The following is a 19,788-nucleotide window of genomic DNA, read 5'->3' as shown; positions in this document are numbered from 1 at the left end:
CCAAAGGTGTGGCCCTGAAAAAGACAAAAAAAAAGAATGTTTATAACAATGTTATATATAACATCTCAATACAAAGACTACAACCTCCTAAGTTCCTCAAAAAGCTAAAGAGTTGCCATATGTTCCAGCAATCCCACTCCTTGGCATATATCTGGACAAAACTATAATAGGAAAAAATACGTGCGCCCCTATGTGCACCGCAGTCCTCCAATTAGGTCTCAGTCTTTTTAGTGAACCTATGACTTGGGCTGTAAACTTCAAGCATTTCTCCGATTCCCTGCCCTCCTTTAGGCTGGACAAGATGGCATTTCCCGTCTCCCATCCGGCTAGAGTCAGCTGAGGTTGACTGTTTTCCTTCCTCCAGGCTGACGAGGCTCTGATGATACTGTAGCAAGTTAGGCTCTGGTTAGGAAGTCTGCCCTGGGGGCAGGCCTGATTAAGAACAGAGTAGGAGTTGCCATCATGGCTCAGCAAAATGAATCCAAGTAGTATCCATGCAGATGCCGGTTCAATACCAGGCCTTGCTCAGTGGGTTAAGGATCCGGTGTTGCCATGAGCTGTGGTGTAGGTCACAGACACGGCTAGGATCTGATGTTGCTGTGGCTGTTGTGTAGGCTGGAGACTACAGCTCCGATTCAACCCCTACCTAGGAACCTCCATACGCCACAGGTTCGGCCCTAAAAAGCAAAAAAAAAAAAAGAAAGAAAAAAGAACGAAGTGCTTGGTTTCCATTGTGGCTGATCAGGTTAAGAACCTGACATAAAATCTGTGAGGACAGAGGTTCAATCCCTGGTCTTGCTCAATGGATTAAGGATCTGGCATTGCTGCAAGCTTCGGTGTAGGCACAGATATGGCTCAGATCTGGTGTTGCTGTGACCGTGGTGTAGCTCTCATTCTTCCTGGACAAGGCTAGCCCCCACCCACTGCCTCCCCCATAGGTGGGAGAAAACCACAATTGAAGATGGGGGCGGGGGGGGGCTGTGTGTTTGAGTTCATGGAGAACCAGGAACAAGAGTTATTAAGTATGAAACTGAGCAGGATCCTGCAGGGCCTTCTCAGGGAGAGGGTCCCCCACCGTGTCCCCTGTCTCTTATTTGGAGAAAAGCGTTCGCCTCCCACGTCTCTTCCCCCCTCTCCTCCCCATTCCCCCTTCCAAATAGCAAATATAATCAGCGAATTGAGAAAATGCAGAAACAAAAACAAAGCAAAATAATAATAGCATACTCATAAAACAAAGTCAAAGTCCTTTAGTTCCTCAAGGGCTAGAAATAATATCCTGAGCCACATACCTGAGTTGTTTTGCAAATACTAAAACCCCCACCAGGTGAAGGACCTTAACTGCATGCCGACCACAAGCACGTGGACCTCAGACTGGTTGGAACAAGGAGATTGATGATGTTAACGCCTGAAATACCACACATGAACCCAGCAGAAGCATGTCCACAAGCTGATCAGACCCCGCATCAATGCTCTCTCTGAAATGCTGTCTTTAAAAACCTTTCCCTGAAAGCCATCAGGGAATTCAGGTCTTTTAAGCATAAGCTGTGCATCCTCCTTGCCTGGTCCCATGTTGCAAAAAACGCTGTGCTTTGCTTCACCACAACCCACCGTCAATAGATTAGCTTTGCTGTGCAGGGAACGAGCAGACCCAAGTTGGGTTCAGGAATAAGTACAATGCATAAAATTCTGTACACATGAGACGACACATGCTGTACAGCAGCCATACATACACAATGAAACAAGCTTTTTTCAACATAATTATTTGCAAAGAAGGTGGAGTACTTGCCTCATCTGGTTGCTTGGCCTTTGCCTTCAGCTCTCAGCAAGACCCTGGCCTCAGGAAACTCCGAGCCTAAAAAAACAAAACCATTCGTAAGTCGCAGAAAATACCTGGCTAAGTCAATAACTGCTATAAAAAAAATGGACTCCCAGTGCCATCTGTGGACCAGTACCGTCGGCACTACCCCAGGGATGGTTCTAAATAGAGAATCTCAGGCCCGCGGAATCCCCACAGCCACGAAATCCAAAGCTGCAGTTTAGACAGGTCCCCAGGAAACTGAAAAGGACATGAACGTTTAACAAGCACCCTCAACGAGAGCCACACAAGATAAACCCTGTCTGTACCCTAAAGCAGCCCCGCGGCTCTCGCCTTCGCCGGCGCTCCTCCAACCTCCGCCCTGGGAGTAGGGTTAAAACCTCTCCCTCCACCTGCGGTGCATCCGAGAGGCTTCCCGCCCCCTCTTTATGCAAATCCCCACGCTCCCCGGACCTTCACACCCTGCACGCTCCCCGCTGCCTCACAGATTTTCCCCGCACCCCAAAGGGAGTTGAATTCAGGTGGGGGATGAGGTTCTCCCTCCAGCCGCTCCCCTCAAACGACCGCCCTCCCCAGCCCGCCTGGAGCCACGCCCGGTATTGGCATCACCTGGATCTGGTCCAGGTGCACAGACTTTACTTCCGACGGCCAAGTCCGAGTCAGGGCCGACCCTTTCCCCCCCCACCCCACGACCTGCTGTGGATGCTCCATGAATCCAGCGGCTCCTATTCTGTCTTTGACGCGCTCCAGCCCCGCCGCTCCCTCCTACGGTCTTTCCCCCTTTCGTTCCTGTATCCCAGCCCCTCCTCCTACCCCCGCCACCGTTCTCCCGTCCCTCTGCTCCTCTCTTCCTCTGTCCCTCCTGTGCATAGACGTTTCAATGCACCTTTGGTCACTCTTGTCCCAGTCAAATGCAGTATGTGTCTCAAACTTTAGATAAGGGGACCTAACTCATTGTACAGCTGAGTCTGGGAGGGGAAGACGGGACAGGGAAGAACCAAGATGACAGCTTTCTCGCCTCTTCCTCAGTCTCCTTCAAAACGCCTTTGTTGTTGTTCTTGTCCTTTTAGGGCCACACCCAAGGCATGTGGAGGGTCCCAGGCTAGGGGTTGAATCGGAGCTGTCGCCATTGGCCTACACCACAGCTCACGGCAACACCCGATCCTTAACCCACTGATCAAGGCCAGGGATCGAACCTGTGTCCTCATGGATACTAGTTGGGTTAACTGTTAAGCCACAACGGGAAGCTTCAAACTTCCTCCTTATAACCCATAATTCCTGTTCTGCAATATTCTGATCTGCCTGAAGCTCTGTACCCTTTTCCAAGCATTTAAGCTATGATATTGTGACTTATACTGAGAAATATTTGGTCTTGCTCGCTGTTCCTGGCACAGAGCTCCTAAAACGCTTTGGGTAGTGTACCCATTTTAACAATATTAATTCTCCTAATCCATGAATACTGGTTATCTTTCCATTTAACTGTGTCTTCTTTCAATTTCATCAATTTTCATACATTTCAGTGTACATACAGTCTTTCACCTCTTTGGTTAAATTTATTAGGGAGTTCCCGTCGTGGCTCAGTGGTTAATGAACCTAACTAGGCACCATGAGGTTGCTGGTTTGATCCCTGGCCTCACTCAGTGGGTTAAGGATCCGGCGTTGCCGTGAGCTGTGGTGTAGGTCACAGACACAGGTCAGATCCTGAGTCACTGTGGCTGTGGTGTAGTCTGGCGGCTACAGCTCCGATTAGACCCCTAGCCTGGGAACCTCCACATGCTGTGGGTGCAGCCCTAAAAAGACCAAAAAAAAAAAAAAAATTTATTCTATGTTTTTTTTGTTGCTATTATGAACGGGATTGCTTTCTAAATTTCTTTTCAAATAATTTGTTGTTCGTGTTGCTGAAACTTGGCCTCTGTCCACCAGTGTGAAACACAAATACGGAGAGAGTTTTGAATGAAGGAGAAAAAAACTGGCTTTAATTGCTTCACCAGGCAAAGGCGTCCACTAGCAAGCTAATGCCTTCAAGACTTTATCCTCTCTTGGGGAAAAATTGAGAATTTTATAGTAAAAAGGAGAAAAACAGGGTTTCAGATAAAAATTAGGACTGGGGCATTCTTCTTTCTTTGAGGGAGTCTTAGGTATCCAAGCTGGCGTCAGATCTCGAGTAATCCTGGTGGTGATCTTCTGGGTTATTGCTAGAGTAACAGCACTTGTGAAAAGAGAACACCGATCAGGGATTAGAGCAAACTAGGAAAGTTCCTGAAAAACATCTTAGGCTGATAATCTTTAACCCACAGGTAATTGTGCTCAGGGTGTCTGGTCTTTAGCTTACAGGTGATTTTGTTTAGGGTGCAATCAAAGGAAAGAGACATTTTAAGTAATGTTTACGGAGGCTTCACTACACAGGCAAAACTGATTAAATCACTGGCCTTTAGTCATTAACTCAATCTCCAGCCTATCTCCTCTTCCCAGAGGGCAGATAATGGGCTTGAAAGTGCCACTCACCCTAATCACGAAGTCAGTGCCCTGGTGATCAGCCCCAACCCTGTGTCTATGAAGGAGCTGTCCAAAAAAATCACCTCATTAGAGTAATTCTCAAGACTCAGCGGCTTAAGGATCCTCCTGTGTTGTCACTGCTGTGGATCTGGTTTAATCCCTGGCCTGGGAACAGGCCAAGGGTGTGGCCAAAAAAAAAAAAAACCCTCATTAACATAAACTCAAGTGTGGCTAGATTAAAGCAGAATTTGTGAACAAAACACTCATTTCACCTTTTTCTTTTTTCTTTTCTTTTTGCCTCTTTGTGTAGCAGCTTGATGTGACCTGAGATTGAACCCGGGCTGCAGTGGTGAAAGCACTGAGTCCTAACCACTAGACCATCAGGGAACTCCCTATTTCACCTTTCTTTAAACTGAGGAATAGTTGTTTTAAATGTTGTATTAGTCTCAGGTATACAGCATAGTGATTCAGTATTTTTAAGTTATGAAAAGATAATGGTTCTAATTCCATGCCATGCAATGTATCTTGTTACTTATCTACATTTTATACATAGTAGTTTTTATCTTTTAATCCCACACCCATAATTTGCCCCCTGCCCTTTGGTAACCATGACTTTGTTTTCTATTATCTATGAGTCTGTTTCTGTTTTGCATATACATTAATTTGTTTTGTTTTTTTGTTTGTTTTAGATTCCAAATACAAGTGATATGGAAACTGACAGCACTAACAGCCTGAACTGAGCCAGAACCCAGATTGGAACTTGAACCCATGTGCTGGGCCCCCAACCCAGCTCAAATCCAGATTGGGACCTGAACCCATGTTTTAAATTAGCACTTACCCAATGTCTGGACTTACTGAGGTCCAAGTTCTTTATGCCTCCGTGCAGAAGGATTTCAGCGAGAAACAAAATGATAGGCCAAAAATAGATTTATTAGGATAGGATGCTTGAGAGAGATGCAAGCCGGCAAGGAAGCTGTGCCCCAAGGATCCCATAGTGGGCCACAGCTTTATCATCCAAGGGGAGTGGGGGTTGGAAAAGCCCGCCTCTTCCTTGCGGGGGCAGGTAGCAGCTCCTCCTTGGTATCTGGTAAGGTGTGTATTCAAATCACCAGAGGGGTGGTCCTCAAACTCCTGCCCTGCCTCTGAGTCTGAATTCCATCCCCCACCCAATGACCGAGGCCATTCTCACCCTTCCCCTAGTCAAGCAAGCCTGCCAGGTTCTGATGGTTTTTTGAGCAATTTATTAACTTAAAGTGATCTCCCAAAGTCCCCTAGATTTCCCTCTCTATCTATGATCCTCTCCCAGGACTTCTGCAACTACCTGTGCCTATGCCATCCCTGTCAATGTCATACCGTATTTGTCTTTCTCTACCTGACTTGTTTCACTAGCATACAATTCTCTTTACTGCTCTATATTAGTTTAGGAACCAAGGACAAAATGTCAAATATTACAACAAAAGATGCCCCTCGCTCTGATCTCTTAGAAAACAAGGGTTTTGAGAGCCATGAGCCTGGAGACTAAAGGATGTATTTCTCGTTATATCACAATATCACAGTCCGCACCCTGGATTTGAAACACAGAGATCCCCTATAGCAAAAACGATCCAGAGAGTCAAAAGATAGCAGTACACTAACAGAATACCTTTCAGTCATGAATAAATATTTACCCCATCATCATATATGAAAATGTCTCCAGGACAAGGCCACTCAGGTTGGAAGGCTGAGATTTGATTTCATCAGGTTCCAAAAGCAGGAAAAGCTCTTGGCAAACACATTTATCCCATCAGGCCTCTGGTATAATGGAGCTAAAAGACAATATCATATCTCTCTCTCTCTCTCTCTCTTTTTTTTTTTTTTTTTTTTTTTTTTTTGGTCTTTTGTCCTTTAAGGGCCGCACCCACGACATATGGAGCTTCCCAGGCTAATCAGAGCTGTAGCTGCCGGCCTACAGCACAGCCACAGCAGTGCCAGATCTGAGCCATGTCTGCAACCCACACCACAGCTCACTTTGGCAATATCAGATCCTTAACCCTCTGAGCGAGGCCAGGGATCAAACCTCATGGTTCCTAGTCGGATTCGTTTCCAATGCACCATGACAGGAACTCCTCTATTATTTTATTTTATTTTTTTTTTAATTTTGCTTTTTAGAGCCGCACCAGTGGCATATGGAAGTTCCCAGGCCAGGGGTTGAATCAGAGCTGAAGCTGCTGGCCTACATGACAGCCACAGCAACGAGGGATTCGAGCTGCATCTGCGACCTCCACAGCAGCTCACGGAAACACTGGATCCTTAACTCACTGAGCAAGGCCAGGGATCGAACCTGCATCCTCATGGATACTAGTCAGATTCACCTCTGCAGCACCACGACGGGAACTCCCTATTCATCCCCCTTTTTTTTTTTTTTTTTTTTTTTTGGTCTTTTTGCCATTTCTTGGGCCGCTCCCGTGGCATATGGAGGTTCCCAGGCTAGGGGTCTAATCAGAGCTGTAGCTGCCAGCCTACACCAGAGCCACAGCAATGCGGGATCCGAGCCTCATCTGCGACCTACACCACAGCTCACGGCAACACCGGATCCTTAACCCACTGAGCAAGGCCAGGGATCAAACCCGCAACCTCATGGTTCCTAGTCGGATTCGTTAACCACTGCGCCACGACGGGAACTCCTCATCCCATTTCTTAATAACCACCTGGTAATTATATCTGGCCCCCATACTCACAGAGGACAAGGAGAGACTAAAAAGAAAGAGGCAGACCACGCCAAGTTGGAGGAGGACAGGTTTAATGAGCAGAGGAACTTCATTGCAAGGCTTGTCCTGAGTGGCCACAAGACAAATAGATCTCCTTATCCAGCCAACAAATCCCAACACGCTTATGCAGGGGCCTTAACTGGGTTCAGACACATATTTGTGGGGTCTCAGCAACACTTCGTTCTCTCAAGGCAAGGTTCTTGCAACAGCCCCCACTGAGAGAAATATGGGCAGAACGTACACAGGACAGAAGATGGGGTGATGAGCTGGGGGCCTCTCACAGGTCAGTGGGCAGTCACATCCTCTGAATCACCTCCTCCAACCTCACCCTAAGCATCAAGGATGCAGGTGTTCCTGCAGAAGGGGAGGGCCAGCGTTTGATGAAGTTGTGACATCGGGTCCTGCTCCTGAGGACTCAGGCGTGCACTCTGCACAGCTCCATCAGCTGGGATTAGCACATGGGAGACGTAGGGAGTCCTTGGTGGCAAAAGCTCTGGGTGTCACTGATGGTCACAAGGGCTGCTTGTACACCTTGGTGGAAGTGGATGAGGTCTCTTCTCCTCAATTATGAGATCCCAGCCAAAGGGATCAGCAAGCTACATGGGACAGAAATTGCCAGCAATGATGAAAGATAGAGATTGATTAATTGATTTTTTGATTTTTTTTTTTTTTTTTTTTTTTTTTTTTGTCTTTTCAGAGCCACACTTAAGTTCCCAGGCTAGGGGTCGAATTGCAGCTGCAGCTGCCAGCCTATGCCACAGCCACAGCAACTAAGGATATGAGCCGCGTCTGCTACCTACACCGCAGCATGTGGCAACGCTGGATCTTTAACCCACTGAGCGAGGCCCAGGGATCGAACCCACATCCTCATGGTACTAGTCGGGTTCTTAACCCACTGAGCCACAACGGGAACTCAAGAGGGATTGATTTTTTTCCTACAGAAAACGATAATTTCTGATCTGTGACCTGTTTGGACTGCAGAGAGCCCGTTCCAGGTGTTGGCAGACTCCCTCAGGTGGAGCACAGCGGGAGGAGGTACTGGTCTAGACTGCTGGGATCATCCTCGCCAGGTAAGTTGTATAATTGTATAAGCTGATCCATGTCGTACGGACTGGAGGCCCAAGGGGGATCAGGGTCTCTGAAACTTATCTGTCGGAGATCCTCAGGCAGAAAGTCACAGGATGAATCGCATGGGGTGGCCGCAGCCCCTTCACATGGTGCAGCCCCTTCACATGTCTCGGCACACGAAGGCTGGGGAGAGTCAGGGTCAGAAGCATCTGAGATGCTGAGAGACATGGAACGGGTGTTTCCAGAAGCACTAGGGGAGAGGGTCTCCTCCTCCTTCACTGGAGACACCTGTGGTGTGTCCTCCAGTGGTGGGTTTTGCTGAGTTTCACGCTCCTTCTTCCTCCTTTTGACACGCTGGTTTTTAAACCAAGTCTAGGGAGGAGGGAGATAAGCAGGTTAATAAGGGGGGATTGCAGGCGTTCCCGTGGTGGCTCAGGGGAAACAAATCCAACCAGGAACCATAAGGTTGCGGGTTCGATCCCTGGCCTCGCTCAGTGGGTTAAGAATCCAGCATTGACATGGGCTATGGTATAGGTCACAGATGCAGCTTGGATCTGGTGTTGCTGTGACTGTGGTGTCGGCCGGCAGCTGTAGCTGCAACTCGACCCCTAGCCTGGGAACTTCCATAAGCCATGGGTTCGGCCCTAAAAAGCAAAAGAAGGGGGGTGGGGATGGATCGCATCCCATGGGGAAACCTCGTGTACCTCGGAAATTAGGTTGCTTCTTTAGTGTGTGAAACCTGCTCTCACAGGTCTTCATGTCTATTTGAATGAGAACAGGGCCTTTCTTTTTTTTTTTTTTTTTTTTTTTTTTTTTAGGGCCACACCAGCAGCATATGGAAATTCCCAGGCCAGGGATCCAATTGGAGCTGCAGCTGCTGGCCTACACCACAGCCACAGACATGTGGGATCTGAGCCATGTCTGCAACCTACACCACAGCTCACGGCAATGCCAGATCCTTAACCCACTGAGCGAGGCCAGGGATCGAACCTGCGTCCTCATGGATACTAGTCAGGTTTGTTAACCGCTGGGCCACGAAGGATACTCTCAGGAAAGTCTCTTCTCTCCTCTCTGTTCTGGGAGTCAGAGGGCAAAGGGAGCGTAGGATCGTGCTGGCAGCGGGTAGACTAGGACAGAGCACTTTAAGCCTAGATCAGGAGGTATATTTAGGAGGAAAGTGGGTTTTGCCTTGGTGGATACTCCAGTTTCTCAGAGAGAGGATTCTGAAGGCTGAGAATATTGAGTGGGGGGTCTAGCTTAGGGTGCCTTGAGATTCATCCAGGGGTTCCTAAGCCCTGAATACTCTGTGGGCACTTAGTTGCAAGGCATGTAGATGATGGTGCAGGTTATAACCAAGGAGAACCAAGAGGAAGGAGCTCCCTGGTGGCCTAGTGGTTAATGATCCACTGCTGAGTGGATTTGATTTCCCGTGGGGAAACTGCTGCATGCCACAGGTGCAACCAAAAACAAAAACAAAAAAAAAACGAAAGAGAGAGAGAACTTTGGCGTTTCCGCTTTAGTACAGCGGGATTGGTGTCATCGCTGCAGTGCTGGATTCGAGTTCAATCCCTGGCCCAGCGGCATGGGTCACAACTGCAGCTTGGATCTGATCCCTGGCCTAGGAATTCCATATACTGCAGGGCAGCCAGAAAAGAAAGAGAAAAGGGGTTGAGGGGAGGAGAACCTAGAAATAACCAGGAAAAGACCCAAATGGGAATATCTGGGTTTTTTTCTTTCTTTCTTTTTTTTTCCCTTTTTAGGACACACCACAGCCACAACTTGGGATCCAAGCCATATCTGCGACCTGCCCCACAGCTCTCCGCCACACCAGAACCTTAACCCACTGAGGGAGGCCAGGGATGGAACCTGAGTCCTCATGGATACCAGTCAGGTGCATTACCACTGAGCCACAACAGGAGCTCCCCAAGTGGGAGTATCTGAAATCCATCACCAAAGGATCTCACCTAGCATTGTGGGTCTGAAGACAGCAAAGCCTGGCTTCAACTCCTAGTTCCTATGTTTATAACTTTTGGAAGACAATTCCTCTCTCTGAGCCTTAGCGTTTCTCAGTAAAAGGAGTGTTGTTTAGAACAAAGAGATAATATGTTTGACATCTGTCCTGGCAGCAATTTTTCAAGCAACCAGAATTATACGATGACTAAAAGTATGTGAAACTCTGGGTCGGGTGTACTATCTAGTGACAGACGCGGGGACATACCTTTATAACTGACTCATCAAGATGAATATTTGAAGAAAGCGTGTTTACGATGAACCAGTTGGGGTACCTGGTCTTTTCAAAGGTATCAGTTAGCACCCGAAGCTGTTCCCGACTGAAGTAAGTACGGGATCGGCGAGATGAAGTTGGTTTTTCTGCAAAGAGAACAGACAAAAGTCTTTCATTAAAAAATATATCCCATAATAAAAGTAGTGGATAAATCACATACAAAGCAAGTAGGAAGGGTAAAAGGCACAAGCAGCAAAATTGATTCAAAATAAATAATTGGGGGAGTTCTCTTATGGCGCAGCAGGTTAAAGATCTGGCATTGTCACTGCTGTGGCTTGGGTTAATGCTGTGGTGTGGGTTTGATCCCTGTCCGGGGAACTTCTGATTGCCATGGGCGTGGCCAAAAGAAATTAAACAAACAAACAAACAACTGGGCAGTTCGCTAGTGGCCTAGTGGGTTAAGAATCCGCCATTGTCAGTGCTGTGACTTGGGCCACTGCTGTGGCACAGGTTCAATAACTAGCCCAGGATCTTCCATATACCATGGGTACAGCCAAATAATAGCAGTAAGTCAAGGGATACATAAAATAAAAACATGTAAGGTGTGTCATTAAATACATAAATCATGAAGAGTTCCCACTGTGCCTTGACGGTAACAAACCCAACTAGTATTCATGAGGATGCGGGTTCTATCCCTGGCCCCACTCAGTGGGTTAAGGATCTGGCATTGCCATAGCTGTAGTGTATGTCACAGATACTGCTTGGATCTGGCATTGCTGTGGCTGCAGTGTAGGCCAGCGGCTGCAGCTCCAACTCAGTCCCTAGCCTGGGAACCTCTATCTGCTGCAGGTGCGGCCCTAAAAAGCAAAAAAATAAAGTATGAGGATACCCCACTGTGGTGCAGCAGGTTAAGTATTTGGCATTGAATATGTGGCAGCACTGGCTCAATCCCCAGCCCAGCACAAGGGGCTGAGGATCCAGTGTTGCTGCAGCCGTGGCATAGATCACAGTTGCAGCTGGGGTTTGATCTCTGGCCTGAGAACCTCCATATGCTGCAGGTGCAATAACAACAACGACCAAAAAAAAAAAAAAAAAAAACACACACACACATATAAAACATGGGATGGATAATTAAAAATATAAAGCTTTGGAAGTGTTCAAAATTAAGTTACTCTTAACTTAAGAGAGACTGTCAAATACATAGGATATTATATATGTGAACCTCATGATAACCCCAAAGAAAACACATTAAATACCTAAAGAAAACCAGAAAAGATATAAATGTAACCCTAAAGAAAATAATCAAACCACAAGAGAGAAAGAAAAACAAAGAGAAACTATAAAAACAGCCGGAAAATAATTTTCTGATGGCAATGATTATATACATATTTATCATTACTCTAAATGTAAATGGATTAAACTAATCAAAAGATATAGTGAACCAAATGGATTTTTTTTTAAAGACCCTTCTATCGGGATTTTTTTTTTTTTTTAGGTCCTCACAATGGCATATGGAAATTCCCAAGCTAGGGGTCGAATCGGGGCTGCAGCTACCAACCTACACCACAGACACAGCAATGCCAAATCAGAGCTGCATCTGCGACCTACACCACAGCTCACAGCAAAGCCAGATCCATCACCCACTGAGCAGGGCCAGGGACCAAACCCATGACCTCACGGATACTAGTTGGAGTCATTGCTGCTGAGCCACAATGGGAACTCCAAAAAAGACCCTTCTATATGCTGCTTACAAGCAACATACTTTGAAACTGAAGACGCAGAACGAAAATGAAGGGATCAAAAAAGAGATACCGTTGGAGGCCCTGAACTGCTGAACTCGGTTTGCAGAAAAGCACAACAAGCCAAGAATGCTTGTGATGGCAAAAGCCAGACGAGCACGTCTGCTGACGCAGAGTTCTAAAGTGCAAGGTCTCCCGTCAAAATAAAGTAACAGGCTTATACGTTAACTCTGCTGTTCTTTACGCAGCTGCACCATACCCTAGATGTATAGACCTGTGACTTTCATTGCTCGTAGTCTCCCTAAATCTCACGAAGAGATGGCTTCGACACTCCCCGTGCCCGCTCGTGCTCACTATTCTAAACACATCACCTTCCCTAATAAAAGCCATGGGGGCTAAAGCCTAGGGGCCTTTGTTCTGCGGAACAGAGTCCCCCCTGGTTCCCCACTTTTAAATTGAAAAAGCATCTCGTGGGAGTTCCCGTCGTGGCTCAGTGGTTAACGAATCCGACTAGGAACTATGAGGTTGCGGGTTCGATCCCTGGCCTTGCTCAGTGGGTTAAGGATCCACCATTGCCGTGAGCTGTGGTGTACGTAGATCGCAGACTCGGCTCGGATCTGGAGCTGCTGTGGCTGTGGTGTAGGCTGGCAGCTACAGCTCCGATTCGACCCCTAGCCTGGGAACCTCCATATGCTGCTGGTGCAGCCCTGAAAAAACAAAAAAAAAAAACAAAAACAAAAAAAAAAAGAGTCTTGTGTGCTCCGTTCCTCTTTCAGGCCCTCCCGTTGCCCTGTGGTGCAGGTTGCTGCAATATACCACGCCAATAGGAAGGAAAAGAAAGCTGGGGTAGCAATACTTATATCAGAAAAAAATAGACTTTAAAACAAAAGATTGTAACAAAAGACAAAGAAAGACATCACAGAATGTTACAGGGGTCAATCCAACCAAAGGATGTAACATTCCTAAACATTTCTATCCCCCACAGATGCCTAAATATAGAAAGTAAATATTAAAGAAATAAAGGGAGAAATATACAACAACACGTTTATAGTTAGGGACGTTGACATCACAAACTTTTTTGTCTTTTTAGGGCCATGCCTGCGGCACATGGAAGCTCCCAGGCTAGGGGTCGAATCAGAGCTGCAGCTGCCAGCCTCCGCCACAGCCACAGCAGCCCGATCCACGCCGCATCTGAGACCTATGCTGCAGCTTGAGGCCACACTGGATCCTTAACCCACATCCTCACAGACACTGTATTGAATTCTTAACCCACGGAGCCACATCGGGAACTCCTGATATTACATTCTTTTTTTTTTTTTTTAGTTTTTATAAGCACTTCCTTTAAGAAAAAAAAAAAGTATTAACGTATAGTTGATTTACAATGTTCTGTTAATTTCTAGTGTACAGCAAAGAGACTAATACTACATCCTTAAGGAAACTACTTTCAAGCCCAAATTCTTTGTGCAGTTAAAGTTTTTCTTCCATGTGTGAATAGGAGAAAGACACTTGATGCTCATTGTTCAGCCGACTTACCTTGCATGTGTGCACCCCATGAGGATGTAGCTCAACCCAACCAAATAAAAAAAAAAAAAGAGGGGGGTTGCGCAGAAGAGGATCCACACAAGAGAGGGACAAGGGCGAGTCCCAGGTTGAGTCCTGTATACGAGGCCTGGAGAGCGAGCAAAACTGCTTCCAGGAGCACAGAAACACCTGTGTAAAGACACACCAGGCCCCAAATGGAGTCATTGTGCGAAGCCCAATGTCACAAACCAACACTGAAGACTAAACCCCAACCACAGTTTCAGCCCTTTGAACTGACTGCGACTTTGAAGCAGTCAGTCCGGAATTTCCTGGCCAGCACCGCGAGCTTCTCTGCCACGTAGACCCCTGTCTTCCTGCAAAGGTGACTTTGCCTGAAATAATCCTTTCGTTTGTTTATGACTTCCTTGCCCCACTCCTTTTCTGCCTTGGAAAAGCATCCCATTAAGGGAGTTCCCCTTGCGGCTCAGCACTAAAAACCCAGCTAGTATAAGAACCACCAGTATCCAGAGGACGCGGTGGGATCTGTGGGATCCCTGGCCTCGCTCAGTGGGTTAAGGATCGGGCGTTGCTGCGGCTGGGGTGGAGGCCTGCAGCTGCAGCTTCAATTAGACCCCTAGCCTGGGAACTTCCCTATAATCTTCAGCCCTAAAAACAAACAAACAAAAAAGACAGCAGGCCCCAAACGAGTCACTTAAACAAGCTCCACATCACCAAACAGGCCTCCCAGAAATGGAATCTTAAACCAATCACTAATTGCTCAATCAGCACAGAGGCCTTAGGAACCCCTGCCATCCGATAAAGGGAGGGAACCCTGCAATAATCAACCCACTTCTTTGCCTTGTAGGACATCCTAATTAGTGCCTGCTTCCTCCTGCCTGTAAATGTTGTTCATTTTATACATTGTCCGTTTATGCATCTTATCCTTGGGGCTCCTTTCCGAATGCTAGATCACACGCTGCCTGATTCATGAATCATCAAATAAAGCCAGTAAGATCTTTAACACCTACTCAGTTGAATTTTGTTTTTTGAGCCCCATCAAATGGTTGACATTTTAAAAATATGACAATACCAGGTGTTAAAAGGGAGGTAAAGGAGTTCCCATCGTGGCTCAGTGGTTAACGAATCTGACTAGGAACCATGAGGTTGCGGGTTCCATCCCTGGCCTCGCTCAGTGGGTTAAGGATCCAGCGTTGCCGTGAGCTGTGGGGTAGGTTGCTGTGGCTGTGGCGTAGGCCGACAGCTGGAGCTCCGATTCAACCCCTAGCCTGGGAACCTCCATATGCTGTGGGTGAGGCCCTAGAAAAGACAAAAAATAAAAAATAAAAAGAGGTGGAGAAACAAAAACTCATGGTACTGGAGTAATAGCTATAATAGGGGAAAACTTTCTTATTCTATTAGAAGTTAATCACTGAAAGGATGTTGCCTGTAAGCTTAAGTTATACGTGCTGGCCCATCTCTGGGAGCCCCACCTGGGAGCATTAAGTGAAAAGACATTTGTTCAGCTCACCAGAAACCTCCTGACCAGGCCCACCTGGGAATGACTGCAGGAAGGGAGAGAAGACAGCCCCTCGAGGCTGACTGGAACCGGGAAATGTTTGCCTTTCTTCGCTCCCCTTTTAGTATAAAAGAAGCCCGAATTCTAACTCAGACAAGAGAATAAGACAGTTCTTTGGGACATGAGTCTACCCTCTTCTCGGTCAGCTGGCTTTCCAAATAAAGTCTCTATTCCCTGCCCCAACAGCTCATCTCTCGAGGTATTGGCCCGTCATGCAACAGGCAGCACGAGCTTGGACTTGATAACAGTGAAAGTCCAATTACGAATTGCTTTTCTTTTTGTCTTTTCTAGGGCCGAACCTGCAGCATATGGAGGTTCCCAGGCTAGGGGTCGAATTAGAGCTCCAGCTGCCGGCCTCCACCACAGCCACAGCAACGCAGGATCCGAGCCGCATCTGTGACCCACACCACAGCTCACAGCAACGCTGTAATCCTTAACTCACTGAGCAAGGCCTGGAATGGAACCCGCAACCTCATGGTTCCTGGTCAGATTCGTTAGTCACTGAACCACAACGTAACCCCGAAACTGTTTTTCAAATGTTCCCTGACGGTATAACTCCGTGGTTCCCAAAACGGATAACCTGGTGTTGGCAAAGCCACCAATACCCCCCCTCCCCTTAGTTTATCCTCGACCCAGTCACTCAACCTCTAGCATCTCAAGCACACCCACTGCCTTTGCCCCAACTTACCTGTCATGATAATCGCCTTTAGAAGGGCAATGAGTCGACTTGGGTTTTCTGACTCCACAATTTAGGCTACCATCCTCTGTGCTTAGAGACCTTATATTTAAGTAAAAACGTTAACAAAATCAAGTCCCCACCCTTATCCCTCCCTAATGCCACACCCTCCAATCATCCATTCAACACAAACCTATTGAGAACCATTCTGTGCCTGGTGCTGTGCAGAGTTCTGGGAATAAAAGTGTGACCCTTGGAGTTCCCCTCTTGGCACAGAAGAAACAATCCAAATCCGACTAGGAACCATGAGGTTGCGGGGTTTGATCCCTGGCCTTGCTCAGTGGGTTAAGGATCCAGCAGTGCCATGAGCAGTGCTGTAAGTCGCAGACACGGCTCAGATCTGGCAACAGCTCCGATGAGACTCCTAGCCTGGGAACCTCCATATGCCGTGCAGGTGCGGCCCTAAAAAGACCAAAAAAAAAAAAAAAAAAAGTGTGACCCAAGATTTAATCCCTGACCTTCAACTAATTTAAGGGGAACTGTTCACAAGACATTAGTATATACATATATACTAATACACACACACACACACACACACAGCACACAATGCGATATTACTCAGCTATATAAAAGAATGAAATCATGCCCTTTGCAGCAACATGGATGGACCTGGAGATTATCATACTAAGGGAAGTCAAAGACAAATAAATGATATCACTTATATGTAAAACCTAAAAAATAATGCAAATGAACTTAATTGCAAAACCAGAAACAGACTCACAGACATAGAAAAGAAACTCAGGGTTACCAAAATGAAGGACGGGTAAATTGGGTGAATGGGACTGGGAGACCCTCACTGCCATAACATAAGCTACCGAAACAACAAGGACTTTCTGTATGGCACAGGGAACTATACTCCATATCTTGAAATAAAGAATAACGGGAAAGAATAAGAAAAAATTTATATACATAGATCTCCAAATCAATTTGCTATACACCTGAAACGAACACAACATTGTAAATCAACTATACTTCATTTAAAACAAACAAAAAACAGCAAACTTGACTGGCTATATAAAATCAGATAAGGCGTTCCCGCCATCGTGGCTCCGAGGAAACGAATATGACCAGTATCCATGAGGATGCAGGTTCGATCCCTGGCCTCGTTCAGTGGATTAAGGATCCGGTGTTAGCATGAGCTGAGGTGTAGGTCACAGACAAAGCTTGGGATTTGGCGTTGCTGTGGCTGTGGTGTAGGCTGGCAGCTGCAGCTCTGATTTGACCCCTAGCCTGGGAACCTCCATATGCCTTGAGTGTGGCCCTAAAAAGAGGCAAAAAATAAATAAATAAAATAGTCCAGACCAAGGAGTATGATAAGAGATAAAGCAGTTTATTTTGTAAGGATAGAGGGATTCATTAACCGAAATGACTCGATTAATAGCAGTAAACACATTTGGAGTTTCTGCTGTGGTGCAGCCGGTTAAAGATCCAGTGTTGGTGTTGGCACAAGTAGGTTCAGTCCCTGGCCCAGGAACTTCCATATGCCTCAGGTGTGGCCAAAAATAAAATAAAATAGCCCTAGACGTTTCTGCATCAAAAAAACAGAGCTTCAAACTACATGAAGCATTCACGGGGCTGGGATGGCGGAGTGAAAGGTAACTGCTTCACGGGTATGGGGTGACGAAAATGCTTTGGAAGTAGGCAAAATAGACAAAAGAAGATTGCACAACAGTATTTTGAAACGGAGCTACAGCTACAGCTACAGCTGCCAGCCTACGCCGCAGCCACAGCGACACGGGATCCAAGCCGTGTCTACACCAGACCCCTGACCTACTGAGAAAGGCCAGGGATCAAACCCTCAAACCCTCATCGTCATGGATACTAGTTGGGTTCGGGTTTGGTCCCGCTGCACCACAATGGGAATTCCCTGGATTATGTTTAACTCCTAATGTACTGTAAATACTAGGCAAAGAGGTGCAAAGGCAACGTAAATGTTTTGTAAATAGTTGCCAGCATGCAGCAAGTTCAAGTTTTGCTTTTGGAATTTTCTGAAAAATATTTTTAAAATATTTTGATCCATGGTTGGTTGCATCCATGAATGTCGAACCCTCATTACTGCGGGACAACTATACAGGGTCAAAAGCTGGTCCTGTTGGGAGTTTCTGCTGTGCTGCAGTGAGTTAATGATCCAGCTTATCTCTGTGGAGGCGCCGCTTCAATCCCAACCTGGTGCAGTGGGTTAAGGATCCAGTGTTGCTCCAGCTGTGGTCACAACTCCAGCTGGGTTTAGACCCCTGGCCTGGGAACTTCCATATGCCACAGGTACGGCAAAAATCTGGTACTGCGGACCATTCAACAACAGAGGTTTGAACTGCATGGGTCTACTTATATGTGGGTGTTTTCAGTTGAAAAAAGTACTGTGTGCAGTTCTGCAGAGTCCTCAGCTGGTTGCATCCAAGTCTGGGGAACTATGGACACAGAACTGTGGGTACCCAATGCCCACGTAAAGTTACACTCAGATTTGAGTGCATAAGAGGTCAGCACCCCAAACTTCACCCCCATTGTTCAAGGTTCATCTTTATCTGTGGGTTTGGTACCATCCAGGGTTTTAGGCAGCCACCGGGGGTCTTGGAACAGAACTGCTGTTGCTAAGGGAGGACTATTGTGGATCTTTTCCAGTTAGGATTTTCATTTCCTTTGAATAAATTCAGGGAAGTGGAACTGCTCAGTCACATGATAGTGCTAGTTTCCAGTTTTGGGGAAATCTCCATACCGCTTTCCACAGTGGTTGCGCCAATTTCCCTCAACACCTTAAATACTTCACTCTGCTTGCCTTGCTTGCATGGTTTCTAAGGAGAAACTGGATGTTATTCTTTTCTCTTTTCTTTTCTTTTTTAGGGCCGCACCTGCATTATACAGAAGTCCCCAGGCTAGGGGTCAAACTGGAGCCGCAGATGCAAGCTCACACCACAGCCACAGGATCGCCAGCTCCTTAACCTGCTAAGCGAGGCCAGGGATCAAACCCACATTCTCATGGATGCTAGCTGGGTTCTTAACCTGAGGAACCAACAGCGGGAACTCCTAGATGTTATTTGTGTTTTTGCTCCTCTATAGGTGTTTCTTTCCTCTGGCTTCTTTCAGAATGTTTTCTTCATCTTTGATACTCTGTGGTATGAAAATAATATGCTGAGATACAGGACTTCGGTTTTATTGCTCTGGGGGTGCCGGGGGTTGGGGGCTTTTATCCCACTGGCTGTTCTCTGAGCTTCCTGGGTCTGTAGTTTGGTGTTTTGCATGAATTTGGAGAATTCTCAACCATCATTGCTTCAAATAGTTCTTTTGTTCCTTTCTCTCTTCTCCTTCTGGAATCCCCATTAAGCATGTGCTACACCTTTTGCACTTGTTCCATGGTTTTCGAACATTTGGGGTTTTTATCTTTGTCTTTGTCTTTGTCTTTTTGTCATTTTAGGGCTGCATCCGAGGCATGTGGAGGTTCCCAGGCTAGGGGATGAATCAGAGCCACAGCTGCAGACCTGCACCACAGCTCACAGCAACATCGGATCCTTAACTCACTGAGCGAGGCCTGGGATCGAAACCACGTCCTCATGGATGCTAGCTGGGTTTGTCATCTGCTGAGCCACGACGGGAACGCCTCTGAGTTTTTTCAGTCCTTTTTTTTTTTTTTCAGTTTTGGAAGTTCATATTGACACATCCTCAAGTTCAGAGATTCTTTCCTCGCTATGTTTAATCTACTAATGGGATTATCAAATACATTCTTCATTTATGTAATTTCTAAAAACCTGTAGCATTTCTTTCTTTTTTCTTAATAATGGTTTTTATTTTGTCCATTATAGCTGGTTTACAGTGTTCTGTCAATTTTCTGCTACACAGCCAGGTGACCCAGTCACACATACATAAGCACATT

General features: G+C 46.5%; 1 protein-coding gene across 1 annotated transcript; it reads right to left on the bottom strand.

Annotated features, from left to right (window-relative positions):
* Positions 7,939-16,183, bottom strand: LEUTX (leucine twenty homeobox). Its single transcript, XM_013988567.2, has 4 exons — positions 15,876-16,183; positions 13,624-13,800; positions 10,346-10,497; positions 7,939-8,499 (listed from the first exon to the last, which is right to left on the bottom strand). Exons 2-4 carry the CDS (start codon positions 13,628-13,630, stop codon positions 8,071-8,073), a joined length of 588 nt encoding a protein of 195 aa, XP_013844021.1. The 5' UTR covers positions 13,631-13,800; positions 15,876-16,183; the 3' UTR covers positions 7,939-8,070.

The sequence above is a fragment of the Sus scrofa genome, chromosome 6 (assembly GCF_000003025.6).
Source record: "Sus scrofa isolate TJ Tabasco breed Duroc chromosome 6, Sscrofa11.1, whole genome shotgun sequence".
In the NCBI taxonomy this organism is placed as follows: domain Eukaryota; kingdom Metazoa; phylum Chordata; class Mammalia; order Artiodactyla; family Suidae; genus Sus; species Sus scrofa.
The sequence above is the reverse complement of the archived record's forward strand: the minus strand, read 5'-3'. Positions and strand labels throughout refer to the sequence as shown.

Excerpts from the sequence above, each read along its gene's own strand:
- LEUTX (XM_013988567.2), bottom strand. Across the intron at positions 8,500-10,345 it reads TTGATGAGTCAGTTATAAAG|ACTTGGTTTAAAAACCAGCG; the intron begins GTATGTCCCCGC and ends CCTCCTCCCTAG.